Source organism: Scomber scombrus, chromosome 1 (genome assembly GCF_963691925.1).
Source record: "Scomber scombrus chromosome 1, fScoSco1.1, whole genome shotgun sequence".
NCBI lineage: Eukaryota > Metazoa > Chordata > Actinopteri > Scombriformes > Scombridae > Scomber > Scomber scombrus.
The window spans coordinates 38,671,732-38,696,182 of record NC_084970.1 but is presented as its reverse complement, the minus strand read 5'-3'; the positions used below and the strand labels follow the sequence as shown (position 1 = coordinate 38,696,182).

General features: G+C 44.6%; 1 protein-coding gene across 1 annotated transcript in view; it reads left to right on the top strand.

Annotated features, from left to right (window-relative positions):
- vps13c (vacuolar protein sorting 13 homolog C) overlaps positions 1 to 24,451 on the top strand; it is a 68,031-nt gene that overhangs the window by 42,199 nt on the left and 1,381 nt on the right. Inside the window, exons 50-81 of the mRNA XM_062415355.1 lie at positions 410 to 636; positions 1,412 to 1,504; positions 1,589 to 1,822; positions 1,902 to 2,033; positions 2,316 to 2,405; positions 2,491 to 2,646; positions 4,008 to 4,272; positions 4,776 to 4,936; positions 5,027 to 5,148; positions 5,419 to 5,716; positions 5,935 to 6,324; positions 6,529 to 6,633; positions 6,859 to 7,011; positions 7,131 to 7,256; positions 7,615 to 7,748; positions 7,834 to 7,960; positions 8,883 to 9,118; positions 9,792 to 9,936; positions 10,044 to 10,184; positions 10,305 to 10,386; positions 11,090 to 11,159; positions 11,311 to 11,419; positions 12,734 to 12,847; positions 12,922 to 13,043; positions 13,171 to 13,252; positions 13,542 to 13,655; positions 14,038 to 14,113; positions 14,478 to 14,641; positions 14,735 to 14,780; positions 14,857 to 14,980; positions 16,212 to 16,326; positions 23,405 to 23,496. Of these exons, the coding sequence (XP_062271339.1) occupies positions 410 to 636; positions 1,412 to 1,504; positions 1,589 to 1,822; positions 1,902 to 2,033; positions 2,316 to 2,405; positions 2,491 to 2,646; positions 4,008 to 4,272; positions 4,776 to 4,936; positions 5,027 to 5,148; positions 5,419 to 5,716; positions 5,935 to 6,324; positions 6,529 to 6,633; positions 6,859 to 7,011; positions 7,131 to 7,256; positions 7,615 to 7,748; positions 7,834 to 7,960; positions 8,883 to 9,118; positions 9,792 to 9,936; positions 10,044 to 10,184; positions 10,305 to 10,386; positions 11,090 to 11,159; positions 11,311 to 11,419; positions 12,734 to 12,847; positions 12,922 to 13,043; positions 13,171 to 13,252; positions 13,542 to 13,655; positions 14,038 to 14,113; positions 14,478 to 14,641; positions 14,735 to 14,780; positions 14,857 to 14,980; positions 16,212 to 16,326; positions 23,405 to 23,496 (4,645 nt within the window). The remainder of the gene's footprint in view (positions 1 to 409; positions 637 to 1,411; positions 1,505 to 1,588; positions 1,823 to 1,901; positions 2,034 to 2,315; positions 2,406 to 2,490; positions 2,647 to 4,007; positions 4,273 to 4,775; positions 4,937 to 5,026; positions 5,149 to 5,418; positions 5,717 to 5,934; positions 6,325 to 6,528; positions 6,634 to 6,858; positions 7,012 to 7,130; positions 7,257 to 7,614; positions 7,749 to 7,833; positions 7,961 to 8,882; positions 9,119 to 9,791; positions 9,937 to 10,043; positions 10,185 to 10,304; positions 10,387 to 11,089; positions 11,160 to 11,310; positions 11,420 to 12,733; positions 12,848 to 12,921; positions 13,044 to 13,170; positions 13,253 to 13,541; positions 13,656 to 14,037; positions 14,114 to 14,477; positions 14,642 to 14,734; positions 14,781 to 14,856; positions 14,981 to 16,211; positions 16,327 to 23,404; positions 23,497 to 24,451) is intronic.

Sequence of the window (24,451 nt, the reverse complement as noted above, 5' to 3'; positions counted from 1 at the left end):
GTGGCAGTAACCTGAGATGTAATGAAGGGATAAAAAAGATCTCATCTTTTAGATATTACAAAGGTTTAGAAAGCATGACAGAACCTGCTGGTCAAAGGTTAGTTTGGTATCAAAGACTAAAACCCAGATTTGGGCAACAGGGCAGAGAACCAAAGAGGAGGAGTCTGTGATAATGGCCTCTGATATATTTATTTGAAGTTTAAAGTAGGAAAGATTTTAACATCTATAAGACAGGGCTGTAAAGAGAAATAAATCATCTGCATAAAAATGGAAACTGATGAGATTTGACCCACAGTTCATATAATAATAATAACTTCGATTTATATAGCGCCTTTCAAGATACCCAAGGTCAGATAATAATGATCCAATGAATTAATGTAGAGAAATAAACTCTTGCTTTGTCTTCCAGCCTCCACAGTGAAGACTTGTGTGCGTGCGGTGGTGGTGGACCCGGAGGTGGTGTTTGTGGCCAGCCTGATGAAGGCCGATGCCCCTGCCCTGGTGGTGTCCTTCCAGTGTGGCTTCACCCTGCAGACTGAAGACAACGGAGCCCAGATCATGAGGGCCAACCTGCGGGAGCTCAAAGTCCTGGCCTGCCCCTTCATCCGCAGCCAGCAGGACACAGCAGTCACCACGGTAACAGCAGTCACCACGGTAACACTGTCCCACACTTTCCATGCCGATGGTGAGATCACATGATCACATGGAATCTGTTCACTCGGTTTAAAACAAGAACTAAAAACTTTTACTACTAAGTAAAACCCATAGACTGAATATGAAGGACGTAACATCCGTGACGTCACCCATTGGTTTGTGGACTGCTGCTCGGAGGCCAATAGTATCGGATCTGAGCAGCGCCATCTTGAACATTTCAGGTGCATGCTGGGAAAAATAAAAACAGGGATTCTACTTATATGGGCATCAGGAGGAGCATGAGGCGCCCTCCTGAACCTGTGAACCAATCAACCTGTCAATCACCACGTAGCCACGCCCTAATGCATACCCTGCTTTATCGTCACATATAAAATCAGGGAGGCCAAAATGTCCCAAATGAACATCATACTGCATTGAAGAAGGCTTTAAACTAGCGATTGAGACCATAAACACATTTTGAAAACGTTTACTGAGGTTAGAAATCAAGTGAGAAGTTGGTGAATTCTCCATTGACTTGTATAGAGACGGAAGTCCTTTTGACACCAAAACGGTCGCCCCCTGGTGGCCTTTTGATAGAATGCAGTTTTAAGTTACTTCCGCGTTGGCCTCATTTCAGAGGACCAGAACTCCCCACCTGGTAAAACTTCAAAACTGTTCTACAGTACACGTGATGTTATATGTTCAGCCCCCTAGGTGGCAGTATTAACTTGCTGTAGTTAGCAGTACTAACTTGCTGCTGTTCTTTACTGTCCAATAGGTGCTGAAGCCCTGCTCGGTTGTCTTGGAAACCAAAGCCCAGCCCAACCAACCACTGAGGGGCTCTGTGATGGTGGAGGAAGTCGTCGTTAAGGTGCTTTAATAGATTAAACCAGCTGTTTATAAGAAATGAATAGATGTTATTCACAGGGTCAGTGAAGGCATCGTGTCTCTGCAGATCTCCCCGTTCATCCTCAACACACTGATGACGATCACCGCCGCCATGACAACCAAGCAGCCGGACCCGCAGAGCCGGGACCTGAAGCCAGAGGTCGGCGACCTCTGGTCCGTCATGAACGTCTACGCCGGTAACTACTGGTTCCTGGGAGTGGACCAGGCCACCGAGCTCACTGAGAGCTTCAGAGACCAGGACGGGCGCAACGAGGGCGAGAGCTTCGCCGCTGAGGTCAAGGTACAGCAGGCTTTTATTTTGAAACTTTAAAATGATCAGATCATCTGCTTCCTGTTGATGAGGTGTTGTTCTCTCTCAGGTGGTCCAGGTGACTCTGGAGTCCGGTTTGGGTCATCGGACGATCCCCCTGTTGCTCGCCGAGTCCTCCTTCAACGGATCTGCCAAAAACTGGTCCTCTCTGCTGCAGATGAAGGCCGAAATGACGCTGGAGGTGAGAACTTGAACCTGATACACCTGAACCTGATACACCTGAACCTGATACAACTGAACCTGACACACCTGAACCTGATACAACTGAACCTGACACACCTGAACCTGATACACCTGAACCTGACACACCTGAACCTGATACAACTGAACCTGACACACCTGAACCTGACACACCTGAACCTGACACACCTGAACCTGATACACCTGAACCTGATACACCTGAACCTGACACACCTGAGCAACACTAGTAAGTGGTTTAAGGCAGACTTGTGTGTGCCTGCAGGTGAACTACTTTAACGAGGTCCATGCTGTGTGGGAGCCTCTGATTGAACGAGTGGACGGCGGCAGACGCAGATGGCACCTGGAGCTGGAGGTAAATGTTGAGCTGCTGCTGACTGTGCAGGTGAAGCCTTTGTCATGGTTAAGCCCAACATCACTGTTGCTGTTCACTCCTGCAGATGAAGAACAACCCGGTCCAGGACAAGAGTCCTGTCCACGGAGACGACTTTGTCATTCTTCCTGAACCTCGGACAGCCATCAACATCTGCTCCAAAGACACCATGAACATCACCATCTCTCAGTGCAGCCTCAACGTCTTCCAAAACCTCACCAAGGTACAACATGTTATAACATCTACACCTCACCAAGGTACAACATGTTATAACATCTACACCTCACTATGATACAACATAATATAACATCTACACCTCACCAAGATACATGTTATAACATCTACACCTCACCAAGGTACAACATGTTATAACATCTACACCTCACCAAGGTACAACATGTTATAACATCTACACCTCACCATGATACATGTTATAACATCTACACCTCACCATGATACATGTTATAACATCTACACCTCACCAAGGTACAACATGTTATAACATCTACACCTCACTATGATACATGTTATAACATCTACACCTCACTATGATACATGTTATAACATCTACACCTCACCATGATACATGTTATAACATCTACACCTCACCATGATACATGTTATAACATCTACACCTCACCATGATACATGTTATAACATCTACACCTCACCATGATACATGTTATAACATCTACACCTCACCATGATACATGTTATAACATCTACACCTCACTATGATACAACATGTTATAACATCTACACCTCACCATGATACATGTTATAACATCTACACCTCACCATGATACATGTTATAACATCTACACCTCACCATGATACAACATGTTATAACATCTACACCTCACCATGATACATGTTATAACATCTACACCTCACCATGATACATGTTATAACATCTACACCTCACCATGATACATGTTATAACATCTACACCTCACTATGATACAACATGTTATAACATCTACACCTCACCATGATACATGTTATAACATCTACACCTCACCAAGATACATGTTATAACATCTACACCTCACCATGATACATGTTATAACATCTACACCTCACCAAGATACATGTTATAACATCTACACCTCACCATGATACATGTTATAACATCTACACCTCACCAAGATACATGTTATAACATCTACACCTCACTATGATACAACATGTTATAACATCTACACCTCACCATGATACATGTTATAACATCTACACCTCACCATGATACATGTTATAACATCTACACCTCACCATGATACATGTTATAACATCTACACCTCACCATGATACATGTTATAACATCTACACCTCACCATGATACATGTTATAACATCTACACCTCACCATGATACATGTTATAACATCTACACCTCACCATGATACAACATGTTATAACATCTACACCTCACCATGATACAACATGTTATAACATCTACACCTCACCAAGATACATGTTATAACATAGAGCATTATGTTCTGCTCGTCACATGTTGGAACCAGACAGACAGACATCAGCTCTTTAGTGATAGATTAACATCTCTAATGTGTCCTTGCTGTGTTCAGGCGTTATCTGAGGGCACAACCTCCACCTTCGACTCCTCTCTTAAGGAGAAAGCTTCCTTCACCATCCGAAACGCTCTGGGGATTCCTCTCATCGTGCAGCACAGCAGCAACCTGAGGCCGGTGGGCTTACTGGTGCAGGGGAAACTCCACGAGCTGTCCGTGGACCAGACCATGGACCTGGAGCACGCCATGTTTGAGCCGCTGACCCGCAGGAAACTGTCAGCCCTGCAGCGGCAAGAAAGCTGCCTGTTCAACCTGAGCATCGGTCAGAGTGCATCACATTCACTTCTATATACCTGCTGATACAAGAGTTAGGAACGGGTGTTTAAACAGGTTTAATGGACATGTTAATGAGAAATCACTTGGTGCTGATAACCTGGATGGTAGTGTTATATATGTTATAATGTATTGTTCACTTACAGCATGAGTTATATAGACTAGGTTAGTTATCAGTAACAGAACCGTAAAGGGTAAATTAACTATGACTCCTTTCTGTCTCACTCTGTCCGAGCTTTTACACTACAAGGCACATTCACACACATTAATATGTTAATAGTAATATAACATATAATCTAATATAGTAATATGTGCTGGTAACCTGTCATCAGCAAACTGTTGGACAAACAATGTCAGATTTTAATGTGCATTGTTGATTTATTATTTTAATGTGATATATATAATTATAGTTTTTTCATGGTTTGTTCTGAGTGGACTGAAGAAAGGGGTTTCTAATAAAACAGCTGTTTAAAGATCCAGTGTCTCCTGCAGTGCCGTCTGGATTCAGCGAGATCTCCAACATCGCTGTGGATAAGCCGGGCCGTCGTCTCTACAACGTCCGCGGCCCGAAGCTGCAGGAGGCCGTTGCCGTGCTGGTGCAGGTCGACGCCGCAGAGGGAAACAAGGTCATCACTGTCCGCTCGCCGCTGCAGGTCTGAACCTCTTCCTGTTAAAGTGTCACCAGGACTGCTGCTGTTCCTGATGTCTGATCAGTAGATTCATCAATCACTGCTGTGTTTCAGATAAAGAATCACTTCTCTGTACCGTTCACCATCCTGAAGTACTGTCCAACATCCAGAAGCCTGCAGACAGTCGGACAGGCCCAACCCGAGACTGAGTTTCATATCGACTTAGAAACATACAGGTAATAATCACACTCTCTACAGGTAATGTGACATCACACTCTCTACAGGTAATGTGACATCACACTCTCTACAGGTAATGTGACATCACACTCTCTACAGGTAATGAAGGGCCACACAGAGAGTGTAAACTTACCTGAAAGCGCCACACAGCCTGTTTTTTCTTTTCTTAGTAAACTGGAGTATCAGATGCTTTCCCAGCATGCTCTGGTTGCAGGTGTTGAGGTGTGAGGCTCAGAGTGTGGTCTTATGTTGGCCCCCCTTCTTTCCAGGTACCAGCTGTTTGTGTGTCCGGCGGGCTCTCTGGACGGTCAGTACGGGCCATCCTCCACCTGCGTGGCTTGGAAGGAGCAGGTGCACCGCAGCTCGGAGGTGCGCTCTGTGCTGCAGTGCCCGGCGGCCGACAGCGGTCTGCTGCCGCTGATGGTCAGCACGCTGGCCGTCCCCGACGACCTGCAACACATCGACAACCACGGGGAGGAGGACTGGGACCCCGCCTACATCATACACCTGCACCCGGTGGCCACGCTGCGCAACCTGCTGCCCTACACCGTCCGCTACATGCTTGAGGTACGAAACACCACTTACACCACCTGCCATAATGCACCAGGAGGTAACCCAGCTCCTCTAACGCACCTCGGTCCAGACAGGATGGACAAGTATTACATAGTACTAACATGAAAGATGTTTAAATCCACTGTTGGTTAAAGAAAACCTCAGATAACCAGATCTGACCTGATCTGCTTCATCTGTTCTAACTGGTCCTGATCTGGTTTTTTCCTCCCCAGAGCTCTGCAGACTCGTACGAGCTTCAGGAAGGCGGCACATCGGACCTCCTGAACGCTCGCCTGTCGGGTGAGATCATGTCGTTGGTGCTGATGAGGTATCAGGGTCGCGACTGGCACGGACACGTTCGTATCGAACAGGAAATGTCAGAGTTCTTCGCCGTGTCTCTGGCCTGCGACACCGACACCAACATGACAGTGGATGTGAGCGTGCACGTGTTGAGGACCGCGAACCGTCTGCTGCTGTCCCTCTTCAGCCCGTACTGGATCATCAACAAAACGTCCCGGGTGCTGCAGTACAAGTCTGAGGACGTCAGCGTCAAACACCCGGCCGACTACCGAGACATCATCCTGTTCTCCTTCAGGAAGAAGAACCTGTTCAGCAAGAGCAAGGTGAGACCCGCACCTGGACCGGTTCACACCTAGACCGGTTCACACCTAGACTGGTTCAGACCTGCACCGGTTCACACCTGCACCGCTCTCATGAAACAGCAGGTTTAATAAACTGCAGATCAGCTGATCAGAGTCGGTTCAGTCAGCTGATATTTAAATGTGAAATATTTGATTGTTGTGACATCAGCAGCTTGTGTGTTGCAGCTCCAGCTGTGCATCTCCACCAGCTCCTGGTCTGACGGCTTCTCTCTGGACACGGTGGGAAGTTACGGCTGCGTTCGCTGTCCCGCCAACAACATGGACTTCCTGGTAAGAGAAGCTTCAGATCCTCCCAAACCCCCAAACCAGTTCAGTTCAACAATCTGCTGGAGAAGACCATGTAACATGGTCAAAAGCTCCAGAACCAGCACTAGATTGGAACATAGATCAGATTAGAAGACAGAAGAGTTCAGGGGGAAATAATGAAGAGAAGTTTTCTGACGTTTAAATGAAAACAATAAATCAACAGGAAGTAAAGGTGTATTTCCTGTTCAGGTGGGGGTGAGCATCCAGATGAGCAGCTTTAATCTGACCCGCATCGTCATCATGAGTCCGTTCTTCACGCTGGTCAACAAGTCCTCGTATGAGCTCGAGGTGGGAGAGGTCAGCCAGACCTCCACCAGGTGGCACTACATTGCCTCCACAGAGGTCAGTGTGAGGGTTCAGCCGCTGGGGATCATGGGTACTGTAGTCTGCTTCATTGGACTACAGATCAGACATGTCCACCAGGTGGAGCTCTAACCCTACAGCTGTCTCTGTCCCCACAGTGCCTCCCTCTGTGGCCGGAGGAGCCCACCGGGAAGCTGTGTGTCCGCGTGGTTGGATCTGAATCCAGCACCAGATTCTTCTTCTTCAACCAGCAGGACAACGGCACTCTGCTGAGCCTCAACACAGTCAGTCTGCCATAACCCTAACCCACCAATCACAGCAACCCTAACCCTAACCCACCAATCACAGCAACCCTAACCCTAACCCACCAATCACAGCAACCCTAACCCACCAATCACAGCAACCCTAACCCACCAATCACAGCAACCCTAACCCTAACCCACCAATCACAGCCCTTTTTCAATAAAGATAAAATAGCAGTGTTGTCTGACAATTGAACGAAGTGATAAAAACGTCTGTATATAAAGTAAAGAAAAAAGCAGGTGAGCTAACACAGCCCTGTGTGTGTGTGTGTGTGTGTGTGTGTGTGTGTGTGTGTGTGTGTATCTGTGTGTGTGTGTGTGTGTGTGTGTGTGTGTGCAGTATGGGGGGATCATCGTGGATGTTAACATCTCCGATCACTCCACCGTCATCAGCTTCACTGATTATTATGAAGGAGCAGCTCCGGCCCTGCTGCTCAACCACACACCCTGGGTCACCCTCAGCTACCGACAGAGGTCAGAGGTCACACACACACACACACACACACACACACACACACACACACACACACACTCAGTGTAACTCTGTGGTCTCTCTCAGCGGCTCGGAGGTCGTCCACCAGCTGAAGCCCGGCGAGGCTCGGCGGTTTGCGTGGGACGACCCTGCAGGTGTGCGGATGCTCAGCTGGAGCTGCCTGGATCACAGTGGAGAGCTGGACCTGCTGAAGGTCCGAACACTACACTCTACTCCATGTTTCATTCTCCCTTAAATAACTAGGAGTTAACCTTAAAGTTACGTTCAATCAATCTTTATTTGTATAACAGTCATACCAGTTACTGCCTGCAGGGGGCAGCAGAGGTAACAGTCATACCAGTTACTGCCTGCAGGGGGCAGCAGAGGGGTAACTGTCATACCAGTTACTGCCTGCAGGGGGCAGCAGAGGTAACAGTCATACCAGTTACTGCCTGCAGGGGGCAGCAGAGGGGTAACTGTCATACCAGTTACTGCCTGCAGGGGGCAGCAGAGGTAACAGTCATACCAGTTACTGCCTGCAGGGGGCAGCAGAGGGGTAACTGTCATACCAGTTACTACCTGCAGGGGGCAACAGAGGTAACTGTCATACCAGTTACTGCCTGCAGGGGGCAACAGAGGGGTAACTGTCATACCAGTTACTGCCTGCAGGGGGCAGCAGAGGGGTAACCATCATACCAGTTACTGCCTGCAGGGGGCAGCAGAGGGGTAACAGTCATACTAGTTACTGCCTGCAGGGGGCAGCAGAGGTAACAGTCATACCAGTTACTGCCTGCAGGGGGCAACAGAGGTAACAGTCATACCTGTTACTACCTGCAGGGGGCAGCAGAGGGGTAACAGTCATACCAGTTACTGCCTGCAGGGGGCAACAGAGGGGTAACAGTCATACCTGTTACTGCCTGCAGGGGGCAGCAGAGGGGTAACAGTCATACCAGTTACTGCCTACAGGGGTCAGCAGAGGGGTAACAGTCATACCAGTTACTGCCTGCAGGGGTCAGCAGAGGGGTAACAGTCATACCAGTTACTGCCTGCAGGGGGCAGCAGAGGGGTAACAGTCATACCAGTTACTGCCTACAGGGGGCAGCAGAGGGGTAACAGGGTGTGTGTGTGTTCCTCAGGATGAGGCGGGGCAGTTTTCTGGGGACAGCATGTCTCAGGTGCACTGGGTTTCCTTCCTGGACGGACGCCAGCGCGTGCTGCTGTTCACGGAGGACGTTGCCGTGGTGACGAAGGCGCGGCAGGCCGAGGAGCTGGAGCAGTTCCAGCAGGAAGTGAAGGTGTCGCTGCAGAACCTCGGCCTCTCATTGGTCAACAACTCCAACCGGCAGGAAGTCGCTTACATAGGTATCACCAGGTAAGGACCAGCATGCACCGGGGCATCTGTGTGTAGCTCAGGTGTGTATCTGTGTGTAGCTCAGGTGTGTATCTGTGTGTAGCTCAGGTGTGTATCTGTGTGTAGCTCAGGTGTGTGTCTGTGTGTAGCTCAGGTGTGTAGCTCAGGTGTGTATCTGTGTGTAGCTCAGGTGTGTATCTGTGTGTAGCTCAGGTGTGTATCTGTGTGTAGCTCAGGTATGGTGTGTGTAGCTCAGGTGTGTATCTGTGTGCAGCTCAGGTGTGTATCTGTGTGTAGCTCAGGTGTGTATCTGTGTGCAGCTCAGGTGTGTAGCTCAGCTGTGTATCTGTGTGTAGCTCAGGTGTGTAGCTCAGGTGTGTGTCTGTGTGCAGCTCAGGTGTGGTGTGTGTAGCTCAGGTGTGTATCTGTGTGCAGCTCAGGTGTGTAGCTCAGGTGTGTATCTGTGTGCAGCTCAGGTGTGTAGCTCAGGTGTGTATCTGTGTGTAGCTCAGGTGTGTAGCTCAGGTGTGTGTCTGTGTGCAGCTCAGGTGTGGTGTGTGTAGCTCAGGTGTGTATCTGTGTGCAGCTCAGGTGTGTAGCTCAGGTGTGTATCTGTGTGCAGCTCAGGTGTGTAGCTCAGGTGTGTATCTGTGTGTAGCTCAGGTGTGTAGCTCAGGTGTGTGTCTGTGTGTAGCTCAGGTGTGGTGTGGGAGATGAAGCCGAAGAACCGCTGGAAGCCGTTCAGTCAGAAAAACATCAACTTACTGGAGAAAACGTTCCAGAATCAGCTGAGCGGGAAAACGCAGGACGGCTGGGTCCGACTGGAGACCAACGTAGAGGTCAGAGGTCACCTGGTCACACCTGATCAGGTTAAACACATACTCATGAAATTCCTGTCAGTGGTTTGTCCAATCAGCTGAGAGTGTGTGATGTCACTGGTTGCCAGGTGAACCTCAGCGGGGCCATCATGATGATGCGGCAGCCGTTCACCTGTCCGGTCAGGAGGAACTTCCTGTCTGGCATCCAGGTGGAGTTCAAGCAGTCGCTGCACCAACGCAGCCTGAGGGCCCAGCTGTACTGGCTGCAGGTAACACACACCTGTACACCTGTACACACACCTACACACCTGTACACACACCTGTACACCTGTACACACACCTACAAACCTGTACACACACACCTGTACACACCTGTTCTCTGTGTGCAGGTGGATAACCAGCTTCCAGGTGCGATGTTCCCCATCGTCTTCCATCCTGTTCCTCCTCCAAAATCCATCGCTCTGGACTCAGGTTGGACCACACACACTCACACACACACCCACACACACACACACACACACACACACACACACACACACACACACACACTCACACACACACACACACACACACACACACACACACACACACACACACACACACACACACACACACACACACACTCACACACACACACACACACACACACACACACACACTAGAACACAAACACACACACAAACACTCACACACACACACACACTCACACACACACACACACACACACACACACACACTAGAACACAAACACACACACAAACACCCACACACACACACACACACACACACACACACACTCACACACACACACACACACACACACTCACACACACACACACACACACACACACACACACACACTAGAACACAAACACACACACAAACACTCACACACACACAAACGCACTCAAACACACACACACACACACACACACACACACACTGAAACACAAACACACACACACACACACACACACACACACACACTCTAGAACACAAACACACACACACACACACACACACACACACACTGAAACACAAACACACACACACACACACACACACTCTAGAACACAAACACACACACACACACACAAACACACTCAAACACTCACACACACACACACACACACACACACACACACTCTTCATGTGATGATCTGATCCTCAACAGAACCGAAGCCGTTCATCGACGTTTCCATCATCACCAGGTTCAACGAGCACAGCAGCGTCATGCAGTTCAAGTGAGTTCAAACCAGTTAAATCAGTAAAACCAGTAACACCAGTAAAACCAGGTAAACCGGCTACACCAGTTAAACCAGTTGAACAAATTAAACCAGTTGACCCAGTTAAACTTGACAGTAAACCAGTAAAACCAGTATGATGTGTGTTCAGGTACTTCATGGCTCTGGTTCAGGAGATGGCGTTGAAGATCGATCAGGGTTTCCTGGCGGCCATCTTGGCTCTGTTCACACCTGCTGCAGACAGTCAGACTGACAAAAAGGTAACGACACATTCACTCATTCATTCATTCACTCATTCATTCACTCACTCATTCATTCACTCATTCATTCATTCACTCTCATTCATTCACTCACTCATTTATTCACTCATTCATTCATTAATTCAATCACTCATTCATTCACTCACTTATTAATTCATTCACTCACCCATTCACTCATTCATTCACTCATTCATTCACTCATTCATTCACTCTCATTCATTCACTCATTCACTCACTCATGTATTCACTCATTCATTCATTAATTCATTCACTCATTCATTCACTCATTCACTCATTCATTCATTCACTCATTCACTCACTCATTTATTCACTCATTCACTCACTCATTCATTCACTCATTCATTCACTTCAACTGAGCCATCTGGTTCTTGTGGAGATGAGAGAACCTTCAACAATCTCTGCAGCAGCCAGACGAATATATATATATATATATACACCCGTCTTATGTTTCAGGCCCAGTTGATAGACGGTTGGTTCTTGTGTTTCAGGCCCACTTGATAGACGGGTGGTTCTTATGTTTCAGGCCCAGTTGATAGACGGGTGGTTCTTGTGTTTCAGGCCCACTTGATAGACGGGTGGTTCTTGTGTTTCAGGCCCACTTGATAGACGGGTGGTTCTTGTGTTTCAGGCCCACTTGATAGACGGGTGGTTCTTGTGTTTCAGGCCCACTTGATAGACGGGTGGTTCTTGTGTTTCAGGCCCAGTTGATAGACGGTTGGTTCTTGTGTTTCAGGCCCACTTGATAGACGGGTGGTTCTTATGTTTCAGGCCCAGTTGATAGACGGTTGGTTCTTGTGTTTCAGGCCCACTTGATAGACGGGTGGTTCTTGTGTTTCAGGCCCACTTGATAGACGGGTGGTTCTTGTGTTTCAGGCCCACTTGATAGACGGTTGGTTCTTGTGTTTCAGGCCCAGTTGATAGACGGGTGGTTCTTGTGTTTCAGGCCCACTTGATAGACGGGTGGTTCTTGTGTTTCAGGCCCAGTTGATAGACGGGTGGTTCTTGTGTTTCAGGCCCAGTTGATAGACGGGTGGTTCTTGTGTTTCAGGCCCAGTTGATATACGGGTGGTTCTTGTGTTTCAGGCCCACTTGATAGACGGGTGGTTCTTGTGTTTCAGGCCCACTTGATAGACGGGTGGTTCTTGTGTTTCAGGCCCACTTGATAGACGGGTGGTTCTTGTGTTTCAGGCCCAGTTGATAGACGGGTGGTTCTTGTGTTTCAGGCCCACTTGATAGACGGGTGGTTCTTGTGTTTCAGGCCCAGTTGATAGACGGGTGGTTCTTGTGTTTCAGGCCCACTTGATAGACGGGGACCTGCAGCTGCTCCAGTCGGAGTTGATGGAAACGTCTCTCAGCGATACGTCAGGAATCAACTTCTTCCAACATTTCCACATTTCACCCATCAAGGTAATTATTGATTATATTGATTATATTATCAGCTGCACCTCACATTATTGATCATATTGGTTCTGTATGATCAGCTGCACCTCAGCCTGTCTCTGGGTGGAGATCTGGACCAGGACGCGGCAGTGATCCAGTCTCTGAACCTGTTGCTGAAAAGTCTCGGAGCGACGCTGACGGACGTCGATGACCTCATCTTCAAGTGAGTCATTAGGAGTGTGGAGAGGTGCATTGTGGGCAGTAATCATGTGACTGTTTTTTGGGAGTGTGATCGCTACGATGTGATTGGCTGGTGAGCGGTGTGTGATCCTCAGCTCTCTGTCTCTCAGACTGGCCTTCTTCGAGGTGAAGTACCAGTTCTACCGCCGAGAGAAGCTCATGTGGGCCGTGCTGCGACACTACAGCGAACAGGTGACATCAATCAATCAATCAATCTTTATTTATAAAGCACCAAATCACAACAAAGTCATCTCAAGGCTCTTTCCACATAGAGCAGGTCTAAACCGAACTCTTCAGGTTTAGTTTAAAGAGACCCAACATTCCCACATGGAACCAGGAGACGTCTACAGGTCCAGATTACCTGTGAGACCCTAACCCGCACAGACGGGGAAGAAGTTTAGCTTATTGATGCATTAATAGAACATGAATGTTAATACATGTCATCACGTGTTCATAATTCTGGTCTCTGATTGTTCTGCAGTTCTTGAAGCAGATGTACGTTCTGGTTTTGGGTCTGGATGTTTTGGGAAACCCGTTTGGACTGATTCGAGGTCTGTCTGAAGGAGTGGAGGCCTTCTTCTACGAACCCTTCCAGGTAAGAGTCCAGCTGACCTTAACTCAACCTGGTTCAGGTGTGTTCAGACAGATAATGATAAATGGACCGCATTGAGCTTCATCTCATTCACACACTGATGACAGGACGAACCACACACCAACCTGCTCATCAGGAAACTTACCATTCACACACATTCATACACCGTTGGCATAGCAACGGGAGCAATTTGGGAGATGTGGACTGGAGGAGCCGGGAATCGATGGCTCTACCTCCTGATCCACAGCCGCCCTGACAGACCTGGTTCAGTTGTGGATCTGGTTCTGTGGATCTGGTTCTGTGGATCTGGTTCTGTGGATCTGGTTCAGGTGTGGATCTGGTTCTGTGGATCTGGTTCAGGTGTGGATCTGGTTCTGTGTTTCAGGGTGCGGTTCAGGGTCCAGAAGAGTTCGCTGAAGGTTTTGTGATCGGGGTCCGGAGTCTGCTGAGTCACACTGTCGGTAAGACCTGAATCCTCCAGCTGATCAAAACCCGCTCACACTTATTAAAGATAAGATAAACTTTGTATTGATCCCACAGTGGGAAACATTCACCGCTACAGCAGCTAAAAAAGAAATGAGAAAAACTATTAAAAACACATGTTTACCACAATATTACAATTAAAAACTAAAAAAGGACCTTAAAGTCTGACTGCAGTGAGAATGAAGGATCTGCAGAAGTCTTCCTTCCGGTGTACGAGTCTGTTGCTGAAGGCCTCTTCTCATAATCTCAGTCACTGGATCTATAAATGATTGATCAGTAGATAATGGATCGGCTGTATAATTGATGATGGATCAGTAGATGATTGATGAGCCGGTTCCTCAGGTGGAGCTGCAGGTGTGGTGTCCCGGATCACGGGCTCGGTGGGGAAGGGTCTGGCAGCGATCACCATGGATAAAGAGTTCCAGCAGAAGAGACGAGAGGAGATGAACCGACCGCCCCGAGACTTTGGAGAGAGTCTGGCTAAAGGCGGGAAAGGTCTGCTGAAGGTAAGCACAATAAATAATAAATAATGAACATTAACACTATAAACCATCCCTACCTGAACATGAGCCGATGGTCGGTATGCTGTGTCTCTGCAGGGCGTCTTCGGGGGCGTTACCGGCATCGTCACCAAACCTGTGGAGGGTAGGTCCCCCCGCCCCTGTGTTCTCATTGGCTCAGTAGATCAGCTGATCACTGATGAGCTGCTTTTGTGTCACAGGTGCGAAGAAGGAGGGCGCGGCCGGCTTCTTTAAAGGCATCGGGAAGGGTCTGGTGGGCGTGGTCGCCCGGCCGACGGGCGGCATCGTGGACATGGCGAGCAGCACCTTCCAGGGGATCCAGAGGTAGTCACATGACACGCCTCCGCTGCCTTTAGTCACATGATCAGCTAAATGATTCCTGTGTGTCTGTTTCCTGTCTGCTGACTAATGTTCACGTGTTCTGCTTTTGTTCTTGGTGTTTTCTGTTCTGCTGTTTTTTGGTGAGAGTTTCGACTCATTAAAACTGAGCTCCTTCATCACTGCCCTCTGAGCTCTTCCTCTGTGGTGTATTTAATGGTCAGTGTTTGACTCTGAGCTCTTCCTCTGTGGTGTATTTAACGGTCAGTGTTTGACTCTGAGCTCTTCCTCTGTGGTGTATTTAACGGTCAGTGTTTGACTCTGAGCCAGCGATGAAGGAGCAGCTGTTTTATTTGTGCACGTTGGTGTCGTCCTGCAGCGGACACACGGTAAGTCGCTGCATTGTGTCACATGATCATCGCTCATCGTTCACCGCTCACCGCTCGTACCCCAGCCCCCTCTAAGTCCCGCCCCTAGCCTGCTGCTTGGTCACGCCCCCGAGGAGAGTCACATGACACGCAGGTAGAAAGGTCACTGCCTGAACAGCCAATCAGACCTCAGTCGGGTTTATGAGCTCTTGGTTTCCATGACGACTCGTCCCACCCCCCTCACGCCTCACCTGGTGCCTCCCCTTACGGATTGGCTGGTTCAATGATCACATGGTAATCTAAGCTGATATACTAACCTGTATTTACTCTTAAATACAGGTTAGTACATTTACTGTGTGAGGACACATCAAACTGAACCAGAAATACTTTGTGAGTACTACTAAGTATAAGTACTTTAACATACATGTGTTTATTTGTACATACGTGTACTCTTTAGTACTTTGCTGTTCTTCAATAACGCAACTTGCTTCAGTTGGATTCAACAGTTAATAATATTAAATATATTTATTTATAATAAATGAAAAACAACAGCAGCTTCTTTCACATTTAAAAGATTTATTTATTAATGCTTTTATTTGATTGAATCTGTCGTTGCCTCGACAACCTGCTTCTGTCCCCAAAACATCCTCCATCAGTCATGTGACCCGTCAGCTGTGAATCCGTCCATGATAACGTGTTAATGTTACTGTTTCACGCCGTCACTGTAGAAGTCACGACAGGTGAGAACCTTAGAGACTCAGCATCGTGTGCACGTCAGCTCCATTCAGATCAGCTTCACACGTTGCTTTCACATTTACTGTGACCCCCCCTCACTGTGTGTGTGTGTGTGTTTGTGTGTGTGATGTCAGAGCGGCCGAGTCCACAGAGGAAGTGACCAAGCTGCGTCCCGTCCGGCTGATCAGAGAGGATGGCGTCATCCGGCCGTACGACCGGACGGAGTCGGAGGGTTTCGAGCTCTTCCAGGTTTGTGTATTTCCCTCCAATAGAAACACGCAGCGCCACATCAGCTGTAGGAAGTGTCTAAACCTTCACTGTTCAATCAATCAAACTTTATTAGTACTCAACTTTCAAACAGGTGACTGAGCAGCCGATAAGACAGAAAACTATTTAAGACTAAACACGATAATCAATTCAGTTTTATTTAATGTTATCCATCCATCCTCTGTCTCATCAGGCTGAGCAGTGAATAAGCTCTGAGGCATCTATTAATCTTCACCATACTTATTAGTGCCACGGGTGCTAAGCTCCGAGGCGCTCCCTCAGCAGTAATACTGCAGAGGGAGCGCCTCGGGACATCTATTAATCTTCTGTATACTTATTATTCTTCCGCCAAATTTCGGCGCGTAACTCCTCCCGCAGCTTTGAGAAAACCCGACAATATATACATTAAAACGTGCGGCTCTATCGGGAGATGGGTGCTATTATTCAGAATGTTCAAATTCCAATTTGTCCCAAAGTTATTCCCAAAATACCGGGAAAACTCTCCATTGAAAATGAATGGGAATTTTTTTTTAAAACCACCAAATTTCACCTTTTTTCGGAGTCACCTAGCTCTCTCATACCTGCACGTAGAAATTCAAACTTTAAAACGGAAGAAAACTTGTGCTCATTCCAAAACACCAAACTGTTTTTACATAACACGTAAACTTTTCAAACTATGAGCAGTCAAACGAGGAGTGGAAATCACTTTTTCTTCAAAGTTAGAGTGGAAGCGTCAGTTAGCTTGAGTGTGAGAAGCAGTAAAAAATAACCTTAATTTTTATTTTTAACTCGAGCTCACGGCCAAACCGTGAAAAGGAGACAAATAATTTTTTGTCAAAATGTAGACATAGGTGTTGGGATTCATAAAATGTGACGTTGACAGGCGGGGTCTGCACAAAATTTAAACGGGGGGGCCGAGACCGGCGGCAATACCTGTCTCACTCCCCATTGACCCTAATGTAATCATCTTTTTTTTTCAAAAGAATCTCACTCTGTCTTCACACTGACCTTACGCGCTCATTTTAAGGAATATCTGAATAAAATAAACACTGTCAGAATCTGCCGGCTTCTGTGTCTCTCACGGTGTTTTTGGTTTTTGGACAGGAGTTACGGTTTTCTCACAGTTTGCAATTGTTCGGGACCTTGTCAGAAGCCAAATTCTGGGGCATTTTGAGCATTTTTTCCAAGCAGATTCTCACACATCGCCGTAGCAACCGTAGGGCCTTAGCTGTCCTTAGCAACCTGTTGCTGGGCAGAAACTGAGCTACCTTGTTGTGATTGGCTAATTCCTGTCTGTGTGTTTTGCCAGTTAACCGAGCTAGCTCTCAGCAATATCATCCATGTTTACGGTAGAGGTGGTGACTTTGATTGACAGGTGACACGCGGTAGGGGGCGGGGCTTCAGTGAACTCGGCGGGAACGGCCACAGCGTTTGGGAGCAGAGAAATAGGCAGACTATTACACAACTTTGAAGCCTAATTTCACATATTTGGCGATTTTTTTTAATCATTCAAATTTGGCAGGGTGGTTAACAACACACTTTACTGTGGTATGTCAAACTCAGAACACATATTTATTCTTACTTTACAGACTTTAATTAGTTTAAATAAATATTATTTATGCTTAAATATGATGAACATGTACTTAATAATTCAGGGATGTTAAGTTGAGAATAAGGTACATTACACCTGATACTGACTAGTAAGATGTACTTAATACTAGAAACCAGAATATGATCAGGGTGACTTTTGAACACTGGAAATAAATCGTGTACTGGTTCTGGCAGCAGCCCCGTGGCACTCAACATTAACCTGGAACTTTATTTAATGTTATCCATCGTCTGTCTCATCGGGCTGAGCAGTGAAACCTTTATTAATCATTTAATGACAAACTGCTGCGAAACCACCACTGATCCAGTGATTGACAGTTCAGTGAGTTCTGACACAAAGAGGAACAGCTGATGTGGAACTGTGTGTTACTGTGTGTGTAACAGTGTGTGTGTTTATATGTGTGTGTGTTTATATGTGTGTGTAACTGTGTGTGTTACTGTGTGTAACTGTGTGTGTGTTTATATATGTGTGTGTTTATATGTGTGTGTAACTGTGTGTAACAGTGTGTGTAAGTGTGTGTGTGTGTGTGTGTGTGTAACTGTGTGTGTTACAGTGTGTTACTGTGTGTTACTGTGTGTGTAACAGTGTGTAACACAGTGTGTGTGTGTGTGTTACAGTGTGTAACAGTGTGTGTGTAACAGTGTGTAACAGTGTGTGTGTGTGTGTGTAACAGTGTGTAACAGTGTGTACTAACCCTCTACATGATGCTTCTCTTGTGTTACTGTGTGTGTAACAGTGTGTAACAGTGTGTGTGTGTGTGTGTGTGTGTGTGTGTGTGTGTAACAGTGTGTAACAGTGTGTAACAGTGTGTGTGTAACAGTGTGTAACAGTGTGTGTGTAACAGTGTGTGTGTAACAGTGTGTAACAGTGTGTGTGTGTAACAGTGTGTAACAGTGTGTAACAGTGTGTAACAGTGTGTGTGTGTGTGTGTAACAGTGTGTGTGTGTGTGTGTGTAACAGTGTGTGTGTGTGTAACAGTGTGTAACAGTGTGTGTGTGTAACAGTGTGTAACAGTGTGTAACAGTGTGTGTGTGTGTGTAACAGTGTGTAACAGTGTGTAACAGTGTGTAACAGTGTGTAACAGTGTGTGTGTAACAGTGTGTGTGTGTGTAACAGTGTGTAACAGTGTGTAACAGTGTGTACTAACATGATGCTTCTCTTGTGTTACTGTGTGTGTAACAGTGTGTAACAGTGTGTGTGTGTGTAACAGTGTGTGTGTAACAGTGTTAGTGTAACAGTGTGTGTGTGTAACAGTGTGTAACAGTGTGTAACAGTGTGTAACAGTGTGTGTGTAACAGTGTGTAACAGTGTGTGTGTGTAACAGTGTGTGTGTGTAACAGTGTGTAACAGTGTGTAACAGTGAGTGTGTAACAGTGTGTGTGTGTGTAACAGTGTGTTTGTGTGTAACAGTGTGTAACAGTGTGTGTGTGTGTGTGTAACAGTGTGTAACAGTGTGTGTGTGTGTAACAGTGTGTGTGTGTAACAGTGTGTAACAGTGTGTAACAGTGTGTGTGTAACAGTGTGTAACAGTGTGTAACAGTGTGTAACAGTGTGTAACAGTGTGTGTGTAACAGTGTATGTGTGTAACAGTGTGTAACAGTGTGTAACAGTGTGTGTGTGTGTAACAGTGTGTAACAGTGTGTGTGTAACAGTGTGTAACAGTGTGTAACAGTGTGTAACAGTGTGTGTGTGTGTGTAACAGTGTGTGTAACAGTGTGTAACAGTGTGTGTGTGTAACAGTGTGTGTGTGTAACAGTGTGTAACAGTGTGTGTGTAACAGTGTGTAACAGTGTGTAACAGTGTGTGTGTGTGTGTGTGTGTAACAGTGTGTAACAGTGTGTGTGTAACAGTGTGTGTGTAACAGTGTGTAACAGTGTGTAACAGTGTGTAACAGTGTGTAACAGTGTGTGTGTAACAGTGTGTGTGTAACAGTGTGTGTGTAACAGTGTGTAACAGTGTGTAACAGTGTGTGTGTAACAGTGTGTAACAGTGTGTAACAGTGTGTAACAGTGTGTGTGTGTGTGTAACAGTGTGTGTGTGTAACAGTGTGTAACAGTGTGTGTGTGTAACAGTGTGTGTGTGTGTAACAGTGTGTAACAGTGTGTAACAGTGTGTGTGTGTGTGTGTAACAGTGTGTAACAGTGTGTGTGTAACAGTGTGTGTGTGTAACAGTGTGTAACAGTGTCTGTGTGTGACAGTGTGTGTGTGTAACAGTGTGTGTGTGTGTGTGTGTGTGTGTGTGTGTGTAACAGTGTGTAACAGTGTGTACTAACCCTCTACATGATGCTTCTCTTGTGTTACTGTGTGTGTGTAACAGTGTGTGTGTAACAGTGTGTAACAGTGTGTGTGTGTGTGTAACAGTGTGTGTGTGTGTAACAGTGTGTAACAGTGTGTAACAGTGTGTGTGTAATAGTGTGTGTGTGTGTAACAGTGTGTAACAGTGTGTGTGTGTAACAGTGTGTAACAGTGTGTAACAGTGTGTAACAGTGTGTGTGTGTGTGTGTGTGTGTAACAATGTGTAACAGTGTGTGTAACAGTGTGTGTGTAACAGTGTGTAACAGTGTGTAACAGTGGTGTAACAGTGTGTAACAGTGTGTTACAGTGTGTGACAGTGTGTAACAGTGTGTAACAGTGTGTAACAGTGTGTGTGTGTGTGTAACAGTGTGTAACAGTGTGTGTGTGTGTGTGTGTGTGTAACAGTGTGTAACAGTGTGTGACAGTGTGTGACAGTGTGTAACAGTGTGTAACAGTGTGTGTGTGTAACAGTGTGTAACAGTGTGTACTAACCCTCTACATGATGCTTCTCTTGTGTTACAGTGTGTGTGTTACAGTGTGTGTGTAACAGTGTGTAACAGTGTGTAACAGTGTGTACTAACCCTCTACATGATGCTTCTCTTGTGTTACTGTGTGTGTGTGTGTGTGTGTGTAACAGTGTGTACTAACCCTCTACATGATGCTTCTCTTGTGTTACTGTGTGTGTGTAACAGTGTGTAACAGTGTGTAACAGTGTGTAACAGTGTGTGTGTGTGTGTGTGTGTGTAACAGTGTGTAACAGTGTGTAACAGTGTGTAACAGTGTGTACTAACCCTCTACATGATGCTTCTCTTGTGTTACTGTGTGTGTGTGACAGTGTGTGTGTAACAGTGTGTGTGTTACAGTGTGTGTGTTACAGTGTGTGTGTAACAGTGTGTAACAGTGTGTAACAGTGTGTACTAACCCTCTACATGATGCTTCTCTTGTGTTACTGTGTGTGTGTGTGTGTGTGTGTGTGTGTAACAGTGTGTGTGTGTGTGTGTAACAGTGTGTACTAACCCTCTACATGATGCTTCTCTTGTGTTACTGTGTGTGTGTGTAACAGTGTGTAACAGTGTGTAACAGTGTGTAACAGTGTGTGTGTGTGTGTGTAACAGTGTGTAACAGTGTGTAACAGTGTGTAACAGTGTGTAACAGTGTGTGTGTGTGTGTAACAGTGTGTAACAGTGTGTGTGTGTAACAGTGTGTAACAGTGTGTAACAGTGTGTAACAGTGTGTAACAGTGTGTACTAACCCTCTACATGATGCTTCTCTTGTGTTACTGTGTGTGTGTGTGTGTATAGTGTGTAACAGTGTGTAACAGTGTGTACTAACCCTCTACATGATGCTTCTCTTGTGTTACTGTGTGTGTGTAACAGTGTGTAACAGTGTGTAACAGTGTGTAACAGTGTGTGTGTGTGTGTGTGTGTGTGTGTAACAGTGTGTATAGTGTGTAACAGTGTGTAACAGTGTGTAACAGTGTGTGTGTGTGTGTAACAGTGTGTAACAGTGTGTAACAGTGTGTACTAACCCTCTACATGATGCTTCTCTTGTGTTACATGCAGCGTGATGAGGATTAAACAGCATCAGCTGCTTTTAAAGTCTCTATATTAAACCCACTGTGTGTGTGTATATGTAAAGAAGTGATTTATATTATTATTATTATTATTATTATTATTATTATTATTATTATTATTATTATTATTATTATTATTATTCTCTGCATGACACTGAAGTCATTTTGGTTTTTTTAGTCATTTATAAATAAAGTTTCTGTAAAATCAGCAATATTTTTGTAAAAGCCGTTAGAATCACATCTGAGTCATTGCTGAGCTGTTTATGAATATATTTCATATTTCTGTCTTTGTGGTGATAAATACTGCATGACCTCTGACCTCTGACCTCTGACCTTTGTTTCAACATCTAATAAAAACTATAATCTGCTGCAAACTGCTTTCATTTTGACGGGGGGGAGGGGGGGGGTTAGTTAATATGAATTATTGATACATTATATTATAGTATATTATATTATAGTATATTATATTATATTATAGTATATTATATCATAGTATATTATATTATATTATAGTATATTATATTATATTATAGTATATTATATTATATTATATTATATTATATTATAGTATATTATATTATAGTATATTATAGTATATTATATTATAGTATATTATATTATAGTATATTATATTATATTATATTATATTATATTATATTATAGTATATTATATTATATTATAGTATATTATATTATATTATAGTATATTATAGTATATTATAGTATATTATAGTATATTATATTATAGTATATTATATTATGTTATATTATATTATATTATATTATAGTATATTATATTATATTATAGTATATTATATTATATTATAGTGTATAATAGTATATTATATTATATTATAGTATATTATATTATAGTATATTATATTATAGTATATTATATTATAGTATATTATATTATATTATAGTATATTATATTATATTATAGTGTATAATAGTATATTATATTATAGTATATTATAGTATATTATATTATATTATATTATAGTATATTATATTATAGTATATTATATTATAGTATATTATATTATAGTATATTATATTATAGTATATTATATTATAGTATATTATATTATATTATAGTATATTATATTATAGTATATTATATTATAGTATATTATATTATATTATAGTGTATTATAGTATATTATATTATATTATAGTATATTATATTATATTATAGTATATTATATTATATTATAGTATATTATATTATATTATAGTGTATTATAGTATATTATATTATATTATAGTATATTATATTATATTATAGTATATTATAGTATATTATATTATAGTATATTATAGTATATTATATTATAGTATATCATATTATATCATATTATATTATATCATAGTATATTATATTATATCATAGTATATTATATTATATTATATCATAGTATATTATATTATATTATAGTATATTATATTTAATAATGTGATGTGTGTGTTTGGTAGAAAGCTGCTGCAGGTGAGTCACACAGTCACCTGACCGTCTCTCTGACCCTCTTCATGCTTTTATTGGATCAATACTTTGATCAGTTAGCTGTTTGTTTTGGTTTCAGCGTTCAGACATCCGGCAGCTGGAGGGAGAAGTGTTCAGAGATCACCTGCTGTTCCCCGGCCACAAGAAGACCAACATCATCATCACCAACAGGTAATGACATCACCATGACATCACTGACAGGTACATGACATCACCATGACATCACTGACAGGTACATGACATCACCATGACATCACCGACAGGTACATGACATCACCAACAGGTACATGACATCACCATGACATCACTGACAGGTACATGACATCACTGAAAGGTACATGACATCACCGACAGGTACATGACATCACCAACAGGTACATGACATCACCATGACATCACTGACAGGTACATGACATCACCATGACATCACTGACAGGTACATGACATCACCATGACATCACCGACAGGTACATGACATCACCATGACATCACCGACAGGTTACATGACATCACCATGACATCACCCACAGGTTACATGACATCACCATGACATCACCCACAGGTACATGACATCACCGACAGGTACATGACATCACCCACAGGTACATGACATCACCGACAGGTACATGACATCACCGACAGGTACATGACATCACCCACAGGTACATGACATCACCGACAGGTACATGACATCACCCACAGGTACATGACATCACCGACAGGTACATGACATCACCATGACATCACTGAAAGGTACATGACATCACCATGACATCACCAACAGGTACATGACATCACCATGACATCACCCACAGGTACATGACATCACCGACAGGTACATGACATCACCCACAGGTACATGACATCACCCACAGGTACATGACATCACCGACAGGTACATGACATCACCGACAGGTACATGACATCACCATGACATCACTGAAAGGTACATGACATCACCATGACATCACCAACAGGTACATGACATCACCATGACATCACCCACAGGTACATGACATCACCGACAGGTACATGACATCACCCACAGGTACATGACATCACCAACATGTACATGACATCACCCACAGGTACATGACATCACCCACAGGTACATGACATCACCATG